This window comes from Natrix helvetica, assembly GCF_964273705.1.
Source record: "Natrix helvetica genome assembly, chromosome: 1".
In the NCBI taxonomy this organism is placed as follows: Eukaryota; Metazoa; Chordata; class Lepidosauria; order Squamata; family Natricidae; genus Natrix; species Natrix helvetica.
Window position 1 is genome coordinate 104029636 of NC_138548.1, and position 15674 is coordinate 104045309.

Consider the following 15674-nt stretch of genomic DNA (forward strand, 5'->3'; position numbering starts at 1 on the left):
TGCCAGACTAAACCTTTACTCTTTTTATCCCAATGGAAATATCCTAGCCTAGGAGATTTTAGAGAGTGGCTCTCCTAAATCTCTTCCTCTAACCTGCGCTGGGCTGTCTTTTTTCTTGTTTCATCCTTCCTCCTCCTTGGGATGTGTTCCCTTCTTCCCAGGAAACTGCTGCTTCATTGCAATCTATCATGCCACCTACCCCTTTATAGGTACCATCCATCACATCTAATTGTTGTTGGTTGGAATACTTAATCTTGTTTCACAGTCTGAAACTATTATCTGACCTGAGTGAAATAATATTAAAATAATATTAATTTAATCTCATTTTAAATTATTTCCTCTTTTTATTGAATAAAGCCATTCGCATAACATTCAAAAGATTGTTTTTATCCCAACAGAAGTCATCTAGCTTTGCTTTGTTGAAATAATTGTTTCTTTGTGCGGCTGACTTGTGTAGCTATGGACTGTATTGCATCCTGAAAAGTTACCTTCTCCCAATATACTTGCAAATATAATTCTGTCTAGAGAAAAACACACATATGCACAGTTTGTACTTTAATTTTTGTGTGCAAGTACTTGAGATTGGATTGGGAAGAAATTAAGAATTCTTACTTTTGAGATACTTTTGAGTTAAAAAAAACACAATTGAAATCCCCAGACTGAAAAATATTATTGCTTAATAACCAAGAATTAAACAACCAAAGTTTTTCTGGATTTGGAATTAGGCAGATCATGTAGTGAGGATGAATAATCTAAGAACATTTTTAATAGCTTTAGAAAAAAAGCAATATCTTGTTTTTAGTCAGATTATTTGTTAAGGGTTCTTGAAGTACATTTTACAAGATAATAAATCAACCATAATGTTTGTTTGCTTGACAACTATATCCATCATCAGTTATTTTTTTTCCTATCTAATCTCTAATGCTTTCCAGAAGGAGTCATTTCAAGCAATTCTATTTATTCTTTGGCTATCTAAATCTTTTAACTCTTCTCAGGTAGGCATGTTTATTATTTATTTGCTTACTGGATTTGTACATTGTTTTTTAAAATATAGAGTACTTATGTATTCACTATTAACTTTCATGTTAACTGAAATCCTGGTTGAGTTCACTGAAGTGTGGTGAAATCCAGGAGTTTATGAAATAGGTTGTAGACATTGGAGGTGGAGATGGACATCAGTGGTGGCATATAGTTTTAGAGCTTGAGTAATTTCTATCACTGTTCCAGTGTGCAAAACTGGAATTGAAGGACAGGAGCAAAGATGATTGGCAGCCTCTCAGAGTTACTGTGAGCTTCAAATGATAAATTCTGTGTAAACTGTCTGACTTTCCTGGAGGAAAAATTGAGTGAAAATATGTTTAGTGAGCAGTATTTTAATGTGGAGAATTTTTATGCATTCATGCTCTAGCAACAAAAGGAAGCTCCTTTATTATTCAAATGGGTATTGTTGATATCTGCTCTATGTGTACATGTACCGTATATTCCGCTGGATAAGGCGACTGGGCGTATAAGACAACCCCCTACTTTCAGGCGCCCGTGAGCCGGCTGAAGGCCTCTGCACTGCCGGGCTTTCGTAGTTTGAACTCAGCGCCTTCCTCCTCCAGACCGCCAGCCAGACCTTACTAAGCCATCCCAGTGCTCATCCATCCATGTGCCCAGGCGAGGAGCACCGAGGTTATTGCTTGAAAAGCCGGTGTCTGTGCTGGTAGCGGTGCGGCTTTTTGCTTGGCGGCATTGCTTTTTATTTTGTATTGGTTTTTTGGTATGGCCTTTCTTATACCAGGCATATAAGATGACCCCCGATTTTTGAAATAATTTTGTGGGGTTAAAAAGTCATCTTATACGCTGGAAAATACGGTATGTGCTTCCTACCAAATGAAACAATATATTAAGATAAAGTGTTAATTTGATTGCATCTCCAACAATGAAATTCAATGAAAACATTTCTAAAATGTTATTTTTTGTTCAAAAGGAAGTCATGTAAAAATATGAAATTATTGTAGTTCTGGTTTAACCAAAAAAAAAAAAAGGTGTGTGTGTGGGGATCTGGAAACCAAGATCGATTTTAGTTCTGCATTTAACACATTTCTTCCACATAGACTAGTGTCTAAACTTATAGACCTTGGGCTTTCTCATTCAGTCTGGATTATGGATTTCCTGTCTGGCTGCTTTTAGAGGATCAGATTATCTAATCATACCTCCTTGCCCTTATTCTTAACATTGGTACACCACAGTGTTGTGTGTTGAGTCCCTTACTCTATACTCTTTATGTACATGACTGCATTCCCACTCCCGCCAGTAATACTATTATTAAATTTGCAGATGATACAACAGTGGTAGCACTCATTTCCGCTGGGGGGGATGAGTCTATCTAACGAGATGGCTGGACCGGTTGCTTTCATGGTGTGGAGACAATAATTTAGTCCTTAACCCCAATAAGATCAAGGAGCTACAGAAGGAATAGATCAGAGCCCTTGGTTATCAATGGAGATCAAGTGGAGCAAGTGGCCAGTTTTAAGTTTTTGGGTGTTATTATAAAAGAGGACCTGACCTGGGGCGCTCACATTGCAGCACTGTTCAAAAGGGCCCAGCAGAAATTATACTACCTGAGACTTTTCAGGAAACAACAACTGAATGAAAAACTGCTGGTGACCTTCTACCGCTGCATTATAGACAGTATCTTAACTTACTGCACCTGTGTATGGTTTGCCAATTGCACAGTGGCAGATAGGAGAGTACTCCAGAGGGTTAACATCATTGCCCAGAGGATCATTGGTTGCCCTCTCCCCTCCTTGGAAGAGCTTTATAGCTCCCACTGCCTTAAGAATGTTCAAAACGTTCTTAAAGATCCATCTAATCTTTGGGCACTCCTTTTTTTGAATTATTGCCATCTGGCAGACAGTACAAGACGATAAAAACAAAGACAAATAGGTTGAAATACAGCTTCTCACCCAGAGCAGTACCTATGTTGAATTCTACTGTATAGTGCAATATTAATGCAGTATCAGGAATTTTCAGTTCAATTGTGTAGAACTTGAAAGATGTGTGCGTTTTTTTATATAGTTTTCGTATGTATGATGTACGCAGAAGATGGCATTTAATTTCATTGTACGAGGTGCAATGACAATAAAGTAAATTTAACTTAAACTCAGTGATTCTGTTCTTATGTGCTTCTCTGAGTCACATTCTCTGTCTGTAATAAATAATATTCTGGAGAATGCTAGTGTATAATTCATGAGATGGTTTTCCAGTATATGCAGCCTTTTCGGTCCCACATGACTGTCCTTACCAGTGGGGCTGGCAAAATTAGTAAGGAATTAAAGTTTACTGTATATAAACCTAATCCAGGTGCTCCTTCATTTACCTATATTTCGTCTTTATAATGCCTAGCCTGTTTGCGAGTATCTTATCTATGTTCAGTTTTAAACGAAAAGGTGACTGAAGTCCCTTTGTCACTCTTTTTCTTACTATTTTAAATTGGCTGGTAAACCTCTCTAATTCAATTTCTCACAATTCCAACAAGTTTCTTTGGGGTTTCATTCTTCTCTTTCCCAGGTTTCCAGATTTAGAGAGGGCAGAAATGACCATGACTGCCAACAAGAATGCCAGTGTCACCAAGAGAGCAGGAGCAAATAAGGTATCTCGGGATACTCTAGAGCGGTAAGTGTAAAATGCAAATGCTCCAGTTCTTGTTTAATGTTGTGTCAGTGTCCTTTATGTTTGTTTTTATAACTGATGGCTGTATCTATCTTCCAACGATATCATAATCCTAGCAGAATTACTGCTTTCAAAAGATATTTAAATATGATTTGATATCAGAATTTAGGGATAGTTCTGGCTGTGTTTGCAATTAGTATAATTTGTATATTTCAGTTATTAGTTTCTAACAGGCAATTAGGTACATCCTGTAGGTTTGTACAGTGCATATCTGACAGGTCAAGATTTGATTTCATTATGTGCTATCAGGTCAATATCCACTCCCAGCAACCACATAGATATATCTTTTTCTATGATGATTTGTTCCTAATTTGGTCCTTCAGGGCTTCCATTGATGTACTCATTGCCACTGTAACTGTCTATCAGCTTTGCTGCTGGTCATCCACTTCTCTTTCTTTCTGCTTTCCCCATCATTAAAGTCTTCTCCAGAAGCTAAGTCATCACAGAATGTGTCCACCGTATTGCCATGGCAAATACCTGTACTTAGGCACTGAATAGAGGTATCTTAATATTGAAGAGTGAATTCAACCAAATATACTAGGGGAGAACATTTTCTTCCCACAAAGTCAGCAGAAATTGAGACAAAAACTGGAAAAAATGAAACAAATATCAAAATGTTGTGAAATTTGCCCATTTGTAGTTGCTGATGGCTATAACATTTATTGCAACCAATCCTTACAATCCTTTATGACTGTTGCAGTGTGGACACGTGATCAGCATTTGACTGCTTCGCAATTGGCACACATTTTTGACCATCGTAGAGTTCTTCGGACATGCAATCAATATTGGTGTGCTTCACAACTGATTTCCAACAAGTAGAATTAATTGAGAGCATGGAAGTAAAATAGCAATTAATGGTCATACGATGTCCTGTCTAATAGCTGAACAAGAAGTGATGTAAGCCCATCACAGTCACCTGATTTTCTGGTTGATGACTGCAGCGCATAGCGACAGAATTGCCAGCCCTGTTTGTGGTCACTAAGTGAGGACTAACTGTAAATCTTACTTGAAAAGCTTTAATAGTAGTTATAGGAGCTGGATGTCATGGTTCGGAGTAATGCTGTCAACCAATTTAAGACTCCAAAGCCTTGGCTTCCTTAAAAATCCTGTTTATTGGTTACATCATATTGGCATGGTCAAAGGTGAAGCCAACACTGAATAATTCCCGCGTTTTCAATACAATGAAGGAATACATACTGCCCACTACCCCCTTGTGTCACAGGTCACGTTAGCCAACCAAGCAGGTGATGAACTTCTCAGCACTCCCTCCTGCAGTTGTTAAGGCATGCTGATTTGACTTTGCTTCTCAGGAGCCTTATTATTATGTCTGGCACATTGGAGGATAACATTCTACATTTCATAAGTCCCCCTTCCCCCCATAAGTATGGCAACTAAGAAACGAAGCAAGAAAAATATGGATACAACTAGAGTCCTTCGGAGTTGACACTGGACATAGAGTCGGTTAAAAGAAATGTGATACTAATATTAAGCTTTAGTAATTCATTAAATGTAGTATTTATATGAAAAACATTTATGAAAATTGTTTCTTACTCTGTAATAACAGAAGCAGCTAAAAAGCAGCTGGAGAGGAGATGGGAAACACAGTTTTGATCGTAATTGAAAACATAATTCCCAAACCCCCATAATGTTAACCTACTGTTGACCTCACCCCATTCCTAAGAGGTCTGTAAGGGGCGAGCATAAGCGCATCAGTGTGCCTAACGTCCCTGTCCTACTGTCCCCATTTATTCGTACCCATTTACTGTGTTCATACTTACATTTATACTTATACCTGTTATCTTTTACATGTTTGACGAACTAAAATAAATAAATGAGAATGGGCAGCCAAATATAGCAAGTGAATTTTTTCCATTCTCCTGACAAACATCAAACTAGAATTGGAACTGGTAGAGCAATATACCTTGTTGTTTTCAGGACTTTTTATTCATTCTTTCATAAGACTAAACGGCACATTTGATAAGAATCTTACCACTAACCCCGGATCTTTGATAGATACAGTATCCTGGACATAAATTGTTTCAACTCCTACCCTCAAAGCGATGCTGTAGAGCAGTGTTTCCCAACCTTGGCAACTTGAAGATGTCTGGACTTCAACTCCCAGAATTCCCCAGCCAGCGAATGCTGGCTGGGGAATTCTGGGAGTTGAAGTCCAGACATCTTCAAGTTGCCAAGGTTGGGAAACACTGCTGTAGAGCACTCCACACCAAAATGACTAGACACAAGAACAGTTTTCCCCCGAATGCCATCACTCTGCTAAACAAAGAATTCCCTCACCACTGTCACCGCTATTCATTAAGGCTGCATTACCGTTACTATTAGTCTTCTCATTGTTCCTGTCACCCATCTCCTCCCACTTATGACTGCAGGACTGCAACTTTGTTGCTTGTATCCTTACAATTTATATTGATATTGATTGTTTCCTGATTGCTTATTTGTACCCTAGGACTATCATTAAGTGTTGTACTTTATGATTCTTGATGAATGTATCTTGTCTTTTTATGTACACTGAGAGCATATGCACCAAAGACAAATTCCTTGTGTGTCCAATCACAATTGGCCAATAAAGAATTCTATTCTATTCTATTACGAACACACATGCTTTTCACAATCATTTTCAATACCTTAAAATATTATCTATGAAGTGGGCTCAGATATTATTTGCTAGGAGTGTATTAAAAGCAGGTCGAATGGCAGAGTTTGGAGATCTGCTTTTAAAGGTGCTTCACCAACGGGAACCAGAGAAAGTCTGATGCTAAAGAAACAATTTGGTAACAGAGGTCAGTACAGGTAAGGCAGGGACTTGTGAGATTTGTAGGAGGAAAGCACCAAGATAGACAAGTCTATAAAAGTTCCCAAAACCCGAGAATTGGAATTAAGTATATCTGAAAAACATGAGAATTGGAAAAGCTAATTATATTTATTTAACCATGCTGAATATATTGAATAAACTGTATGTGGCTGATTTTTCACAACACTCTTAGCTGTTTTCCAGTTATAGACAATCTTTTTTAGACTTTGATATTATAAGAACAAGATGTTATGCACAGACAAAATGGCTACAATAGGAAATTTAATTATTCATCAAATCACTGATACTGTCTCAAAAGATCAAAACAATTATATGAAAGTAAATAAATTTTTGCGTGGCTTTTCAAGTTTTTCCAGAAAGAAATGTGAAACTAGAGGCTGGATCTTTGTATCCTGCTTTCTATATATTGTTTTCATTACTAATATATAACTATATTAATTATTTTTATGAAGTAAAACGGAGCAGAGCCTGATAAGTATGCAAAGGAAGTGTTTGAAAGTATACTGATACCGTACCTTCAGGCATCTTGTTTGCCCTTGGACCAAAGCATACTTTGCAAAGCATAATTGCTCAGTTCTCACATAATACTGTATCAAAACTGAACGAATCATTTTAAAGATTTGTTCAGAATCATTTTTAAGATTTGTTCAGAAGAAATCCAACACTTATCAACTAAGCACATATAAATTGGAAAAGGGAAACAAGACTTATGAAGGATAAAAATAACCAATCATCTCTTATGTAGTGGAGATCCAGGTATAGAAGGCAGTAGAAATAGAGCCAAAAAGTAGTTATATCAGTGGCCAAATAAGGAGATTTCCAGTCTTATGTGTCAGAATTTGAAACCAAGCTTTGTTTGCATAGCTTGAAAAGAGTCCACCCAGTCTTTGGAGTGGGCTTTTACACAATAAATATACTGTTGTGAAGACTATGCAAGGAACTAAAAAAATCATCAGAAGCTACTTTGAACCACCCTCTTTGAAATGAAAACAGCCAACAGTGTTCATATTTCTTCTTTTCTAAATAATTCAGTTTTGGCTTTGAAATTAAATTAAAATCAAGTTTAGAATTACACTACAAAACAGAATCAGTGTTCATGGCAAACAGTTTCATGTCCTTTTAAAGCATTTGTTTTTCTTGCCTTCAGCTTGTTTGAAGAGGAACATGGATGTCAATTCTATTAACGCTTAGCTCTTGTTCAGAGAGGTCTTTGATCTAGTTACGTGGCATTTTTCTTTTCAGATTCTGTCAAGATCTGTGTAATAAAGAAAATTATTGCAGAGGCATCCTTCCTTGGCCTAATGCTTATGGGGGAAAGTCAGACCTTAAGATTTACAGAAAGTCAACATGGTTGGAGACATTTGAATCATGGCAGGTGGGGTGGTAAAATGTACCAGAGGGCAAACACTGTGACAGAAAAGGCATTTCTCCTGATGGTATTGTTTTATGGAGGGGATCTGGACATGCCTACCATTTTGGATCTCATGGAGCAAGCAGATTCAATGAAAGATAGGTGGTCCTGCAAGTTGTTTAATACACTACATTGCATTAGATTAGTCTAACCATGAGGTGACCAAAGCATAAATGATTGTGAGTAGGTTTTTGAACTAGACTGGGTACAATTAGCACACAAGATGGATTTGTGCCAAGATTCTTCTGGACATAGCTGCTACCTGCTCTTTAGAAAGGAACTTCTTCTCTTTGTCTTCTACCATTTTGGGTGTTGAGGAAGATACAAAATTCCGGATCTTGCTGTTTTGGCAGCCTTTGATTGCAGTGTGCCGTTGATATTTTTTCTCCATCTTCTTCTGGATCTGCCTCAGGTTCTTTGACCTTCTCCCTTTTTTGTATATGCCTTGTGCGGCATGGAATCCCAAGACACAAGGATCCCTAGAAAACCACAGCTGATATTACTAAAGTAAAACTGACATCCAATATGTCTGCTGTTTCCAATCAGACTCTCATAGCCTCCAGACCCTTGAGGGTATCAGGTTGTGAGATATAAAAGGGAGTGTTTTATTTATTTATCCAATTTATATAGCTGCCTATTTCATCAAACAAGAGATAGTGAATAATAAAGTACAACAATCAATAAATATTAATTCATATTAAAATATTAAAACCATAAAAATATTATAAAAACAGAGCAGGAGCAAAGAAATAGCAAATGAAGGCATGTTAATAATAATGGAGCCACTTCAGTACTTCCCCTGTCTCTTGGGGTCCCTGGGCCTGCTCACATAACCTGGTCTTAGGGTTAGCATTAAGGCTGAACATGAAGGAGAGGCCTGGATCTTGATTTCAGCTCTTAACACCACTGCTACCACTCAAAAAGCTTGCCTTATGTGATTGCCCCCATGATCCAGCATTCCTTAGGATTTGCTGCATATCTCTTCCCTTCAGGCTGTGTTCTTTTTCTGTTGACAGGCCCCTATGCCTTACCTGAGGCTGCTCCAGGTCTTCAATAATGCTCTTCCACCGCCTCTGCAGCCTCCAAAAGCTACACAAAAGCATGCCCCCATTCTCATACAATTGTTGAAGGTTCCAGAGTTGGAAGGTCTGGAGGTTGCAAGAGAGCACATCTCATTCTCACACAGTCTCTGAGAATTGCATGAAAACAGAGCATACTTTTAAGAATAGTGAACGTTGGCATGTCCCCCCAAATGTTGTGGTGAAAAAGGTTTAATGTCGATGTCCTGCAATTTAATTTCCATTATCTGTCTGCCATGCTGCACTCAGGCATAGTGTACTTAGTTGGAATGAATCATACACTTATTAAAGGGAGCCATTATGTTTAAACATATTTAAACTATTACATATATGCCAAAAATGCTAGAAATAAAAAATCAGTTATTGTTTCTCTCAGAGTTGACCTTCATGAAAATGTCTATGGAGATTCTCAATCATCCAGGTCATGGTTGTCCCAAAGGTGCTTTTCAAAAGACAACTTGACTTTCTTGGTTTTTTCCCTTAGAAAACGTTTTGCTTCTCATCCAAGAAGCTTCTTCAATTCTGATAGTCAAAACTGAAGAAACCTATTGGATGAGAAGTGAAACATTTTCAAAGTAACCCCCCCCCCCCAAAAGTCCAGTTGCCTTTTGAAAAGCACCTTTGGAATTTTCATGAAAAGTGTGCACATTTGAGGTTCACCAACATGTTTTTGGCATATGGCAGTGTTCATTATTGTACATCACATTTTGCTACACTCAGAAGCAATTTAAACATGTTGCTGGGAAAGGCAAATACTGTATCAAAACTAAAGAATTACCTTAATATTCAGAAAACCATAGTAAGACCATTTTGCATGGGGAATACAAACTTTGTAGTGTAAGTTATAAAAATGTGTACTTCCATAATCTGTTTTCTGACTGGTAGAATGTCAAATATAATTCTCCCTCCACTGTTAGAATAGAATAGAATAGAATAACAGAGTTGGAAGGGACTTTGGGAGTCTTCTAGTCCAACCCTCTGCCTAGACAGGAAATCCTATACCATTTCAGACAAATGGTTATCCAACATCTTCTTAAAAACTTCCAGTGTTGGAGCATTCACAACTTCTGGAGGCAAGCTGTTTTACTGATTAATTGTTCTAACTGTCAGGAAATTTCTCCTTAGTTGTAAGTTGCTTCTCTCCTTGATTAGTTTACATCCATTGCTTCTTTGGGGAATAGTTTGACTCCCTCTTCTTTGTGGCAACCCCTAAGATATTGGAACACTGCTATCATGTCTCCCCTAGTTCTTCTTTTCATTAAACTAGACATACCCAGTTCTTGCAACCGTTCTTCATATGGTTTAGCCTCCAGTCCTCTAATCATCTTTGTTGCTCTTCTCTGCACTCTTTCTAGAGTCTCCACATCTCTTTTACATCATGGTGACCAAAACTGAATGCAGTATTCTAAGTGTGGCTTTACCAAGGCATCATTAACACTTCATGTGATCTTGATTCTATCCCTCAATTTATGCAGCCCAGAACTATGTTGGCTTTTTTGGCAGCTGCTGCACACTGCTGGCTCCTATTTAAATGGTTGTCCACTAGGACTCCAAGATCCCTCTCACAGTTACTACTATTGAGCAAGGTACCACATATACTGTACCTGTGCATTTTATTTTCTTACCTAAATGTTTTTGGGGTTTGTCCTAGATTTATGTCAGTACACTGATGTTGGAGTAAAGATTTATACCACCAAACATCTCTATTGGAACCTGTGTCTTGATGAGATTATGGCAAAGAACACATATGCCTTACTATAGCGGTACAAAATGTCTGAGGAGAATATATATACAGTATATAGTATATATATTTGTTTCGTAGATTTTCACGGGTGTAGGTATGCTGGTCTTGTTGTATTCAGGTCTTTTCCCATGTAAGATTGAGATTGTCTTGGCAACGTTTCGGCGAGGTCTCACTCGCCATCTTCAGGCTGGTGTTTTGGGCTTAAAGCGTGGGCAAGATTTATAGAAAAATGGCAGCTCCGACCACGTTTTAAGCCAAAAACACCAGCCTGAAGATGGCGAGTGAGATCTCGCCAAAACGTTGCCAAGACAATCTCAATCTTACACGGGAAAAGACCTGAATACCACAAGACCAGCTTACCTACACCCGTGAAAATCTACGAAAACAAATATATATATATATACACACACACGTACGTACGTACATGCATACATACACACACACTCATACATATACATATACACAATAAAATTGTATTAGGCAGACAGCACCAAGATATTCTACTGTGAATGTATCACCATAACACTATATGTACTCTGTGTTTCATATTGAATTGAATAGATGCATTTTCAATAAACTTTTATTAATAACTGACACTGGTTATTATCTGCAGTGTTGCAAAGTAAGTGAGTATTATCTCTATTCTTTACCCTTTCTTTTACATCTTAGATAATTTCTTGATCTCAGCCTTGCTAGTGTTGCCTCATAATTATGTCTAGCCTCTACTTTACACACTGACTCTCTTGGAAGCAAAGAGGAAGCAGATAACTCAAGATGAAACCTGTTCAACTACTGCAGTAAGATGCCTCCCACTATAGTTCATAGTCGCTTCCTCTCTAGAAACAAAAGCTGATCTATGAGGATAGTCTGGGAGTCTGGTCATGATTTACCCCAGAGGGAAATTTGAGAAAAGCAAGCAGATACAGGAAACAGAAATTGCACACGTTGATATTTTACACAATTGCTTTCTACTGTGACCTGATTAACCTTAGTCTAGGTTGTTACTATGAAGGCCCACCTTTCTTGGAGAAGAAACAGCTGTACCTTGGAGACAACTTGGTTTGGTTAGCATCTCCAATCAGAAAAACAAGGTCTTGATTTTTTAATGTCTTCATTAAAGAGATTTTGTTTTTTCATGTTGTAAATGAAGAAAGCAGATGGAAAATAGTGTCTTTACTGAAAATTTCAGTCTTAGTTGAATCCTTGAGAATTCCATAACTTCAGAGTGGATGGAATTATTTTAAGTTTGAATTGGATACACCTGAGTTTACAGTTGTCACCAAGAGCAGAAGTCTCATATTATAACAACCTGCCATTAAGTGTTTGCATGTTGAGTAGCAGTGGAAATTCTCTCCTCACTGACATTGCTTACAAGGAAGGAATACATGAACTGCTCCTTTTTTGTCTTTCCACAGCTGGTTACCAGAGTGGGATTTATCATTCCTGCTGTACATTCCTGACTTTTAATTACATTTGTAATTTTCACACATTCTTTACATCCTTCTCCTACTCCATCAGAATGTATCTGTACACATTTGAGTCCCACAGAGTTCTTCCCATTTTTAAAATAATCTAAATCTCTTTTCCAAGAGTTTTAATCATTGGGTTCCTGGTTTGATTTATGTGAGTAGTTTATAAAAGAAATCTGACTGTTGGGGTTTTTTGTCTCTTCCTTTAGTAATCATGAGAATTGCATTAGTTAAGAACTGTAGCATTGGTGCAGGAAGGATTGTTTCTTACCCCTAGAATTCAGAAGGTGGGAATGAAAGAAAACAGTCAGAGATCATTATTAATTCAGGAATAAGCAGTATGAAAAAAACACCCATTGAGGGTATGGAAAAGATATAAATTGAATAAAGTATTCTTAGGGAAGCTGAGATGCCCCCCCCCCCCCTACAAAATATAAAACAGGAATAAGTGAAAGAATAATGTTTTATAGTAATCACATGTCCTGCCTGTTTTTTAAAAAAATAAACACTGCAAATAAAATAAGACACAGAATCTTCCTTAACATGCCATATTTTTCAGAGTATAAAATAGACCAGAGTATAAGACGTACCAAGATTTTGAAAAGGCAAATTAAAAAAAAAAAGTTTTTGCACTCTGCAGACCTCCCAAAAACGGCCCATTTTTCGCAAAAACAGGCCCCTTTTTTGCCAAAGGAGGCTTGTAGAGTGCTCCTGGGGGCTGGGAAAGGCTGGGGGGGGGTCAAAACGAGCAAAAAATGGCCCGTTTTTCACAAAAATGGCCCAGTTTTTGGCAAAAAAGGGCACGCATAGCCTTTAGGAGGCTTATAGAGTGCTCGGGAGGGAGGGGGCAAAAACGACCTGTTTTTTGCTCATTTTTGCAATCCCCAGCCCCCAGGAGCACTCTGGAAGCCCCCTAAAGGCTATGCACGGCGATGTGGGTGAAGGGGGCGGGGTTTCAGGAGGCCAAAAATGCTGTATTCAGTGTATAAGATGCACCCAGATTTTCAGCCTCTTTTGAGGGAAAAAGGTGCGTCTTATACTCCCAAAAATATGGTAGATTTGTCACTGTGTGCCAAAAGCGTACACATGCATCCATAATGCAATGCATGTGTGATCCCTGCATGCACCTGCCCCTCCGTGCATGTGTGTGTGACCTCCCTGCATGCACCTCACCCTTGCATGTACACGTGGCCCTGTGCATGCATGCTGTGACCCCCCTATTCGCCCCCATCCGCTCACGTGTGTTTCCCCATGTGTGCCATGGCCCCCGCGCATGGGCGGCAGAGACCTGAAAATCAGCTGGTCAGCATGCGCAGTGCAGCTGAGCTGGGGCGACAACTCATGTCCCTGCAGAGAGGGCTCTGCATGCCACCTGTGGCATGTGTGCCATAGGTTCGCCATCATGGACATAGATGTTCTGAAAGTATATGCAGGTAGTCCTCACTTAATGACAATTTGTTTAGTGACAGTTGGAAATTACAAAGTACTGAAACAATTTATGACCAGTCCTCACACTTGCAACCCCTGCAATGACATGATTGTGATTCAGGCAAGTGGCAAACAATGCTCAATAACAACAGTCACAGCATCTCGTGGTCATGTACTTGCTATTTGTGATCTTCCCAGCTGACTGGGAAAAAGCAAAGTCAATAGGGAAGCTGGCAGGAGGTTGCAAATTACGGTCACGTTATGCCTTGCTTAATGACTGAAATTGAGATTACTGGAACTGTTGTCGCTGATTGACTATTGTTGCTTATTGACTACTTTGTTTAGCAACATAGTTGCTGGTCCTAATTAGGATCACTAAGTGAGAACTACCTGTAATAGCATACTCACTTTCTTTCTACAATAATCCTGTAAAATAAGCTTGCCTAAAAGTTGACAACTGGTCCAAAATTTCCCATTGAGTTATGCCTGAATGTGGACTTCGATTCTGCATCCTCCTGCCTCAATTTCATATTATGATCACTTAATTGTAATTTTGTTTTAAAATGTTGCATGATTTTGGTTTATAATCTTTTACTTACATGAATTTTTTAAATACAGAAGTATCAAACGTGTGCACATTGCCTCAGCTTAATTGCAGATGTAAAGATTTTTGTGGTGTTAAGCCGGTTGCAACTAAGCTGAGCTTGTGCCTTTTTCCCAGACAAGCAGGCAGGCGGCCTTGCATAGGTACTGTAGCTGTCCTGCTGCAGATCTCAAAAACCTCCAAAAATATTGAATTTATTCCTCTCCTCCCTTCAAAAAAAGATTGAATTTGCTGGCTCTTTCCAAAAGAAGTTTAATTTCTCTCCTTCCTCCAAAACAGGTTGAATTAATTTCTCTCCTCCCTCCAAAAGAAGCTTAATTTCCCTTCTCTCTCCAAAGCAGTTTTAATTAACATCTTTATAGTTTCAGGTTACACAAAGTCCATGATTATTGTCGACTTTATAAAAACTTCATTTTTAAAACGAATAATTACAGTTTAAATAATTTATTTAATTGCCACACTGTTGAATGACATTTTCACTCATATAGCAATATGAGAGCAAAGGATGTAGTAATTGATCCTGAAAATGCATAAAATATGTGTCTATAGAAGGAGAGATACTAACAAATCCATCTATAGGTAGCATTCATTTTAGTTGTGTGTTATTGTAGTTTGAAGGTGAATTGAATGGTAGATGGTTCTGAAACATGTTATGTACATATGACTGCTATGAAGCCCCAATATACATGTTTGTGTGTAAGGGGAAAAAAGAATTTTAAGCTGTAAATTCAAGTGTACGTCTATCTACATATAAACAAAACACAGTTTAGGAATCTACAATGTTGAGCAAAGGCACAGTGATGAATGGAATCCATATTTTTCAAGTTATTCACTGTCTTGGGAGTAGATAAGTTATTTGGGAGGATGGATTTGATGTCTCTGCCTCTCTGTCTCCTTCCGTCCCTCCCTCCCTCTGTCTCATTACTTTTCTCATCACTGCAACCTTAGAAAGCAATTGATCAGTCTCTCTGAACTTTATTTTGTGCATTTGTAGTAGTGTAGAAGAAACTGTCCTTAGATCCTAGCAGGTACATAATAATCATTTTGTCTTTACCTTTGTAGCATCACACATTTAATAGCTCTTGGATAAAACAGAACATTGGGATCTGTTTCCATTTGTTTTTAGGCCTAGCTTGCATTGAATCAACTTTAACTATGCTGCATGTTAATCTGGAAAATCAACATTCAAAGAGACTGTGTCCCTAATGGAGTTTTAGCTGTCATTATTACAGAACATAAGGGACGCGGTGGCTCAGTGGCTAAGAAACTGAGCTTGTTGATCAGAAAGGTCGGCAGTTCAGTGGTTCAAATCCCTAGTGCCGCATAACAGAGTGACCTCCCGTTATTTGTCCCAGCTTCTGCCAACCTATCAGTTCGAAAGCATGTAAAAAT

At 38.3% G+C, this 15674-nt stretch overlaps 1 protein-coding gene across 5 annotated transcripts in view; it reads left to right on the forward strand.

Annotated features, from left to right (window-relative positions):
• Positions 1-15674, forward strand: part of DENND2B (DENN domain containing 2B) — a 159021-nt gene that overhangs the window by 80075 nt on the left and 63272 nt on the right. For all 5 annotated transcript variants that reach the window (XM_081949497.1, XM_081949495.1, XM_081949496.1 and 2 more), the window contains one exon: positions 3556-3660. In XM_081949497.1, the coding sequence (XP_081805623.1) occupies positions 3581-3660 (80 nt within the window). In that variant the 5' untranslated portion in view covers positions 3556-3580. The remainder of the gene's footprint in view (positions 1-3555; positions 3661-15674) is intronic.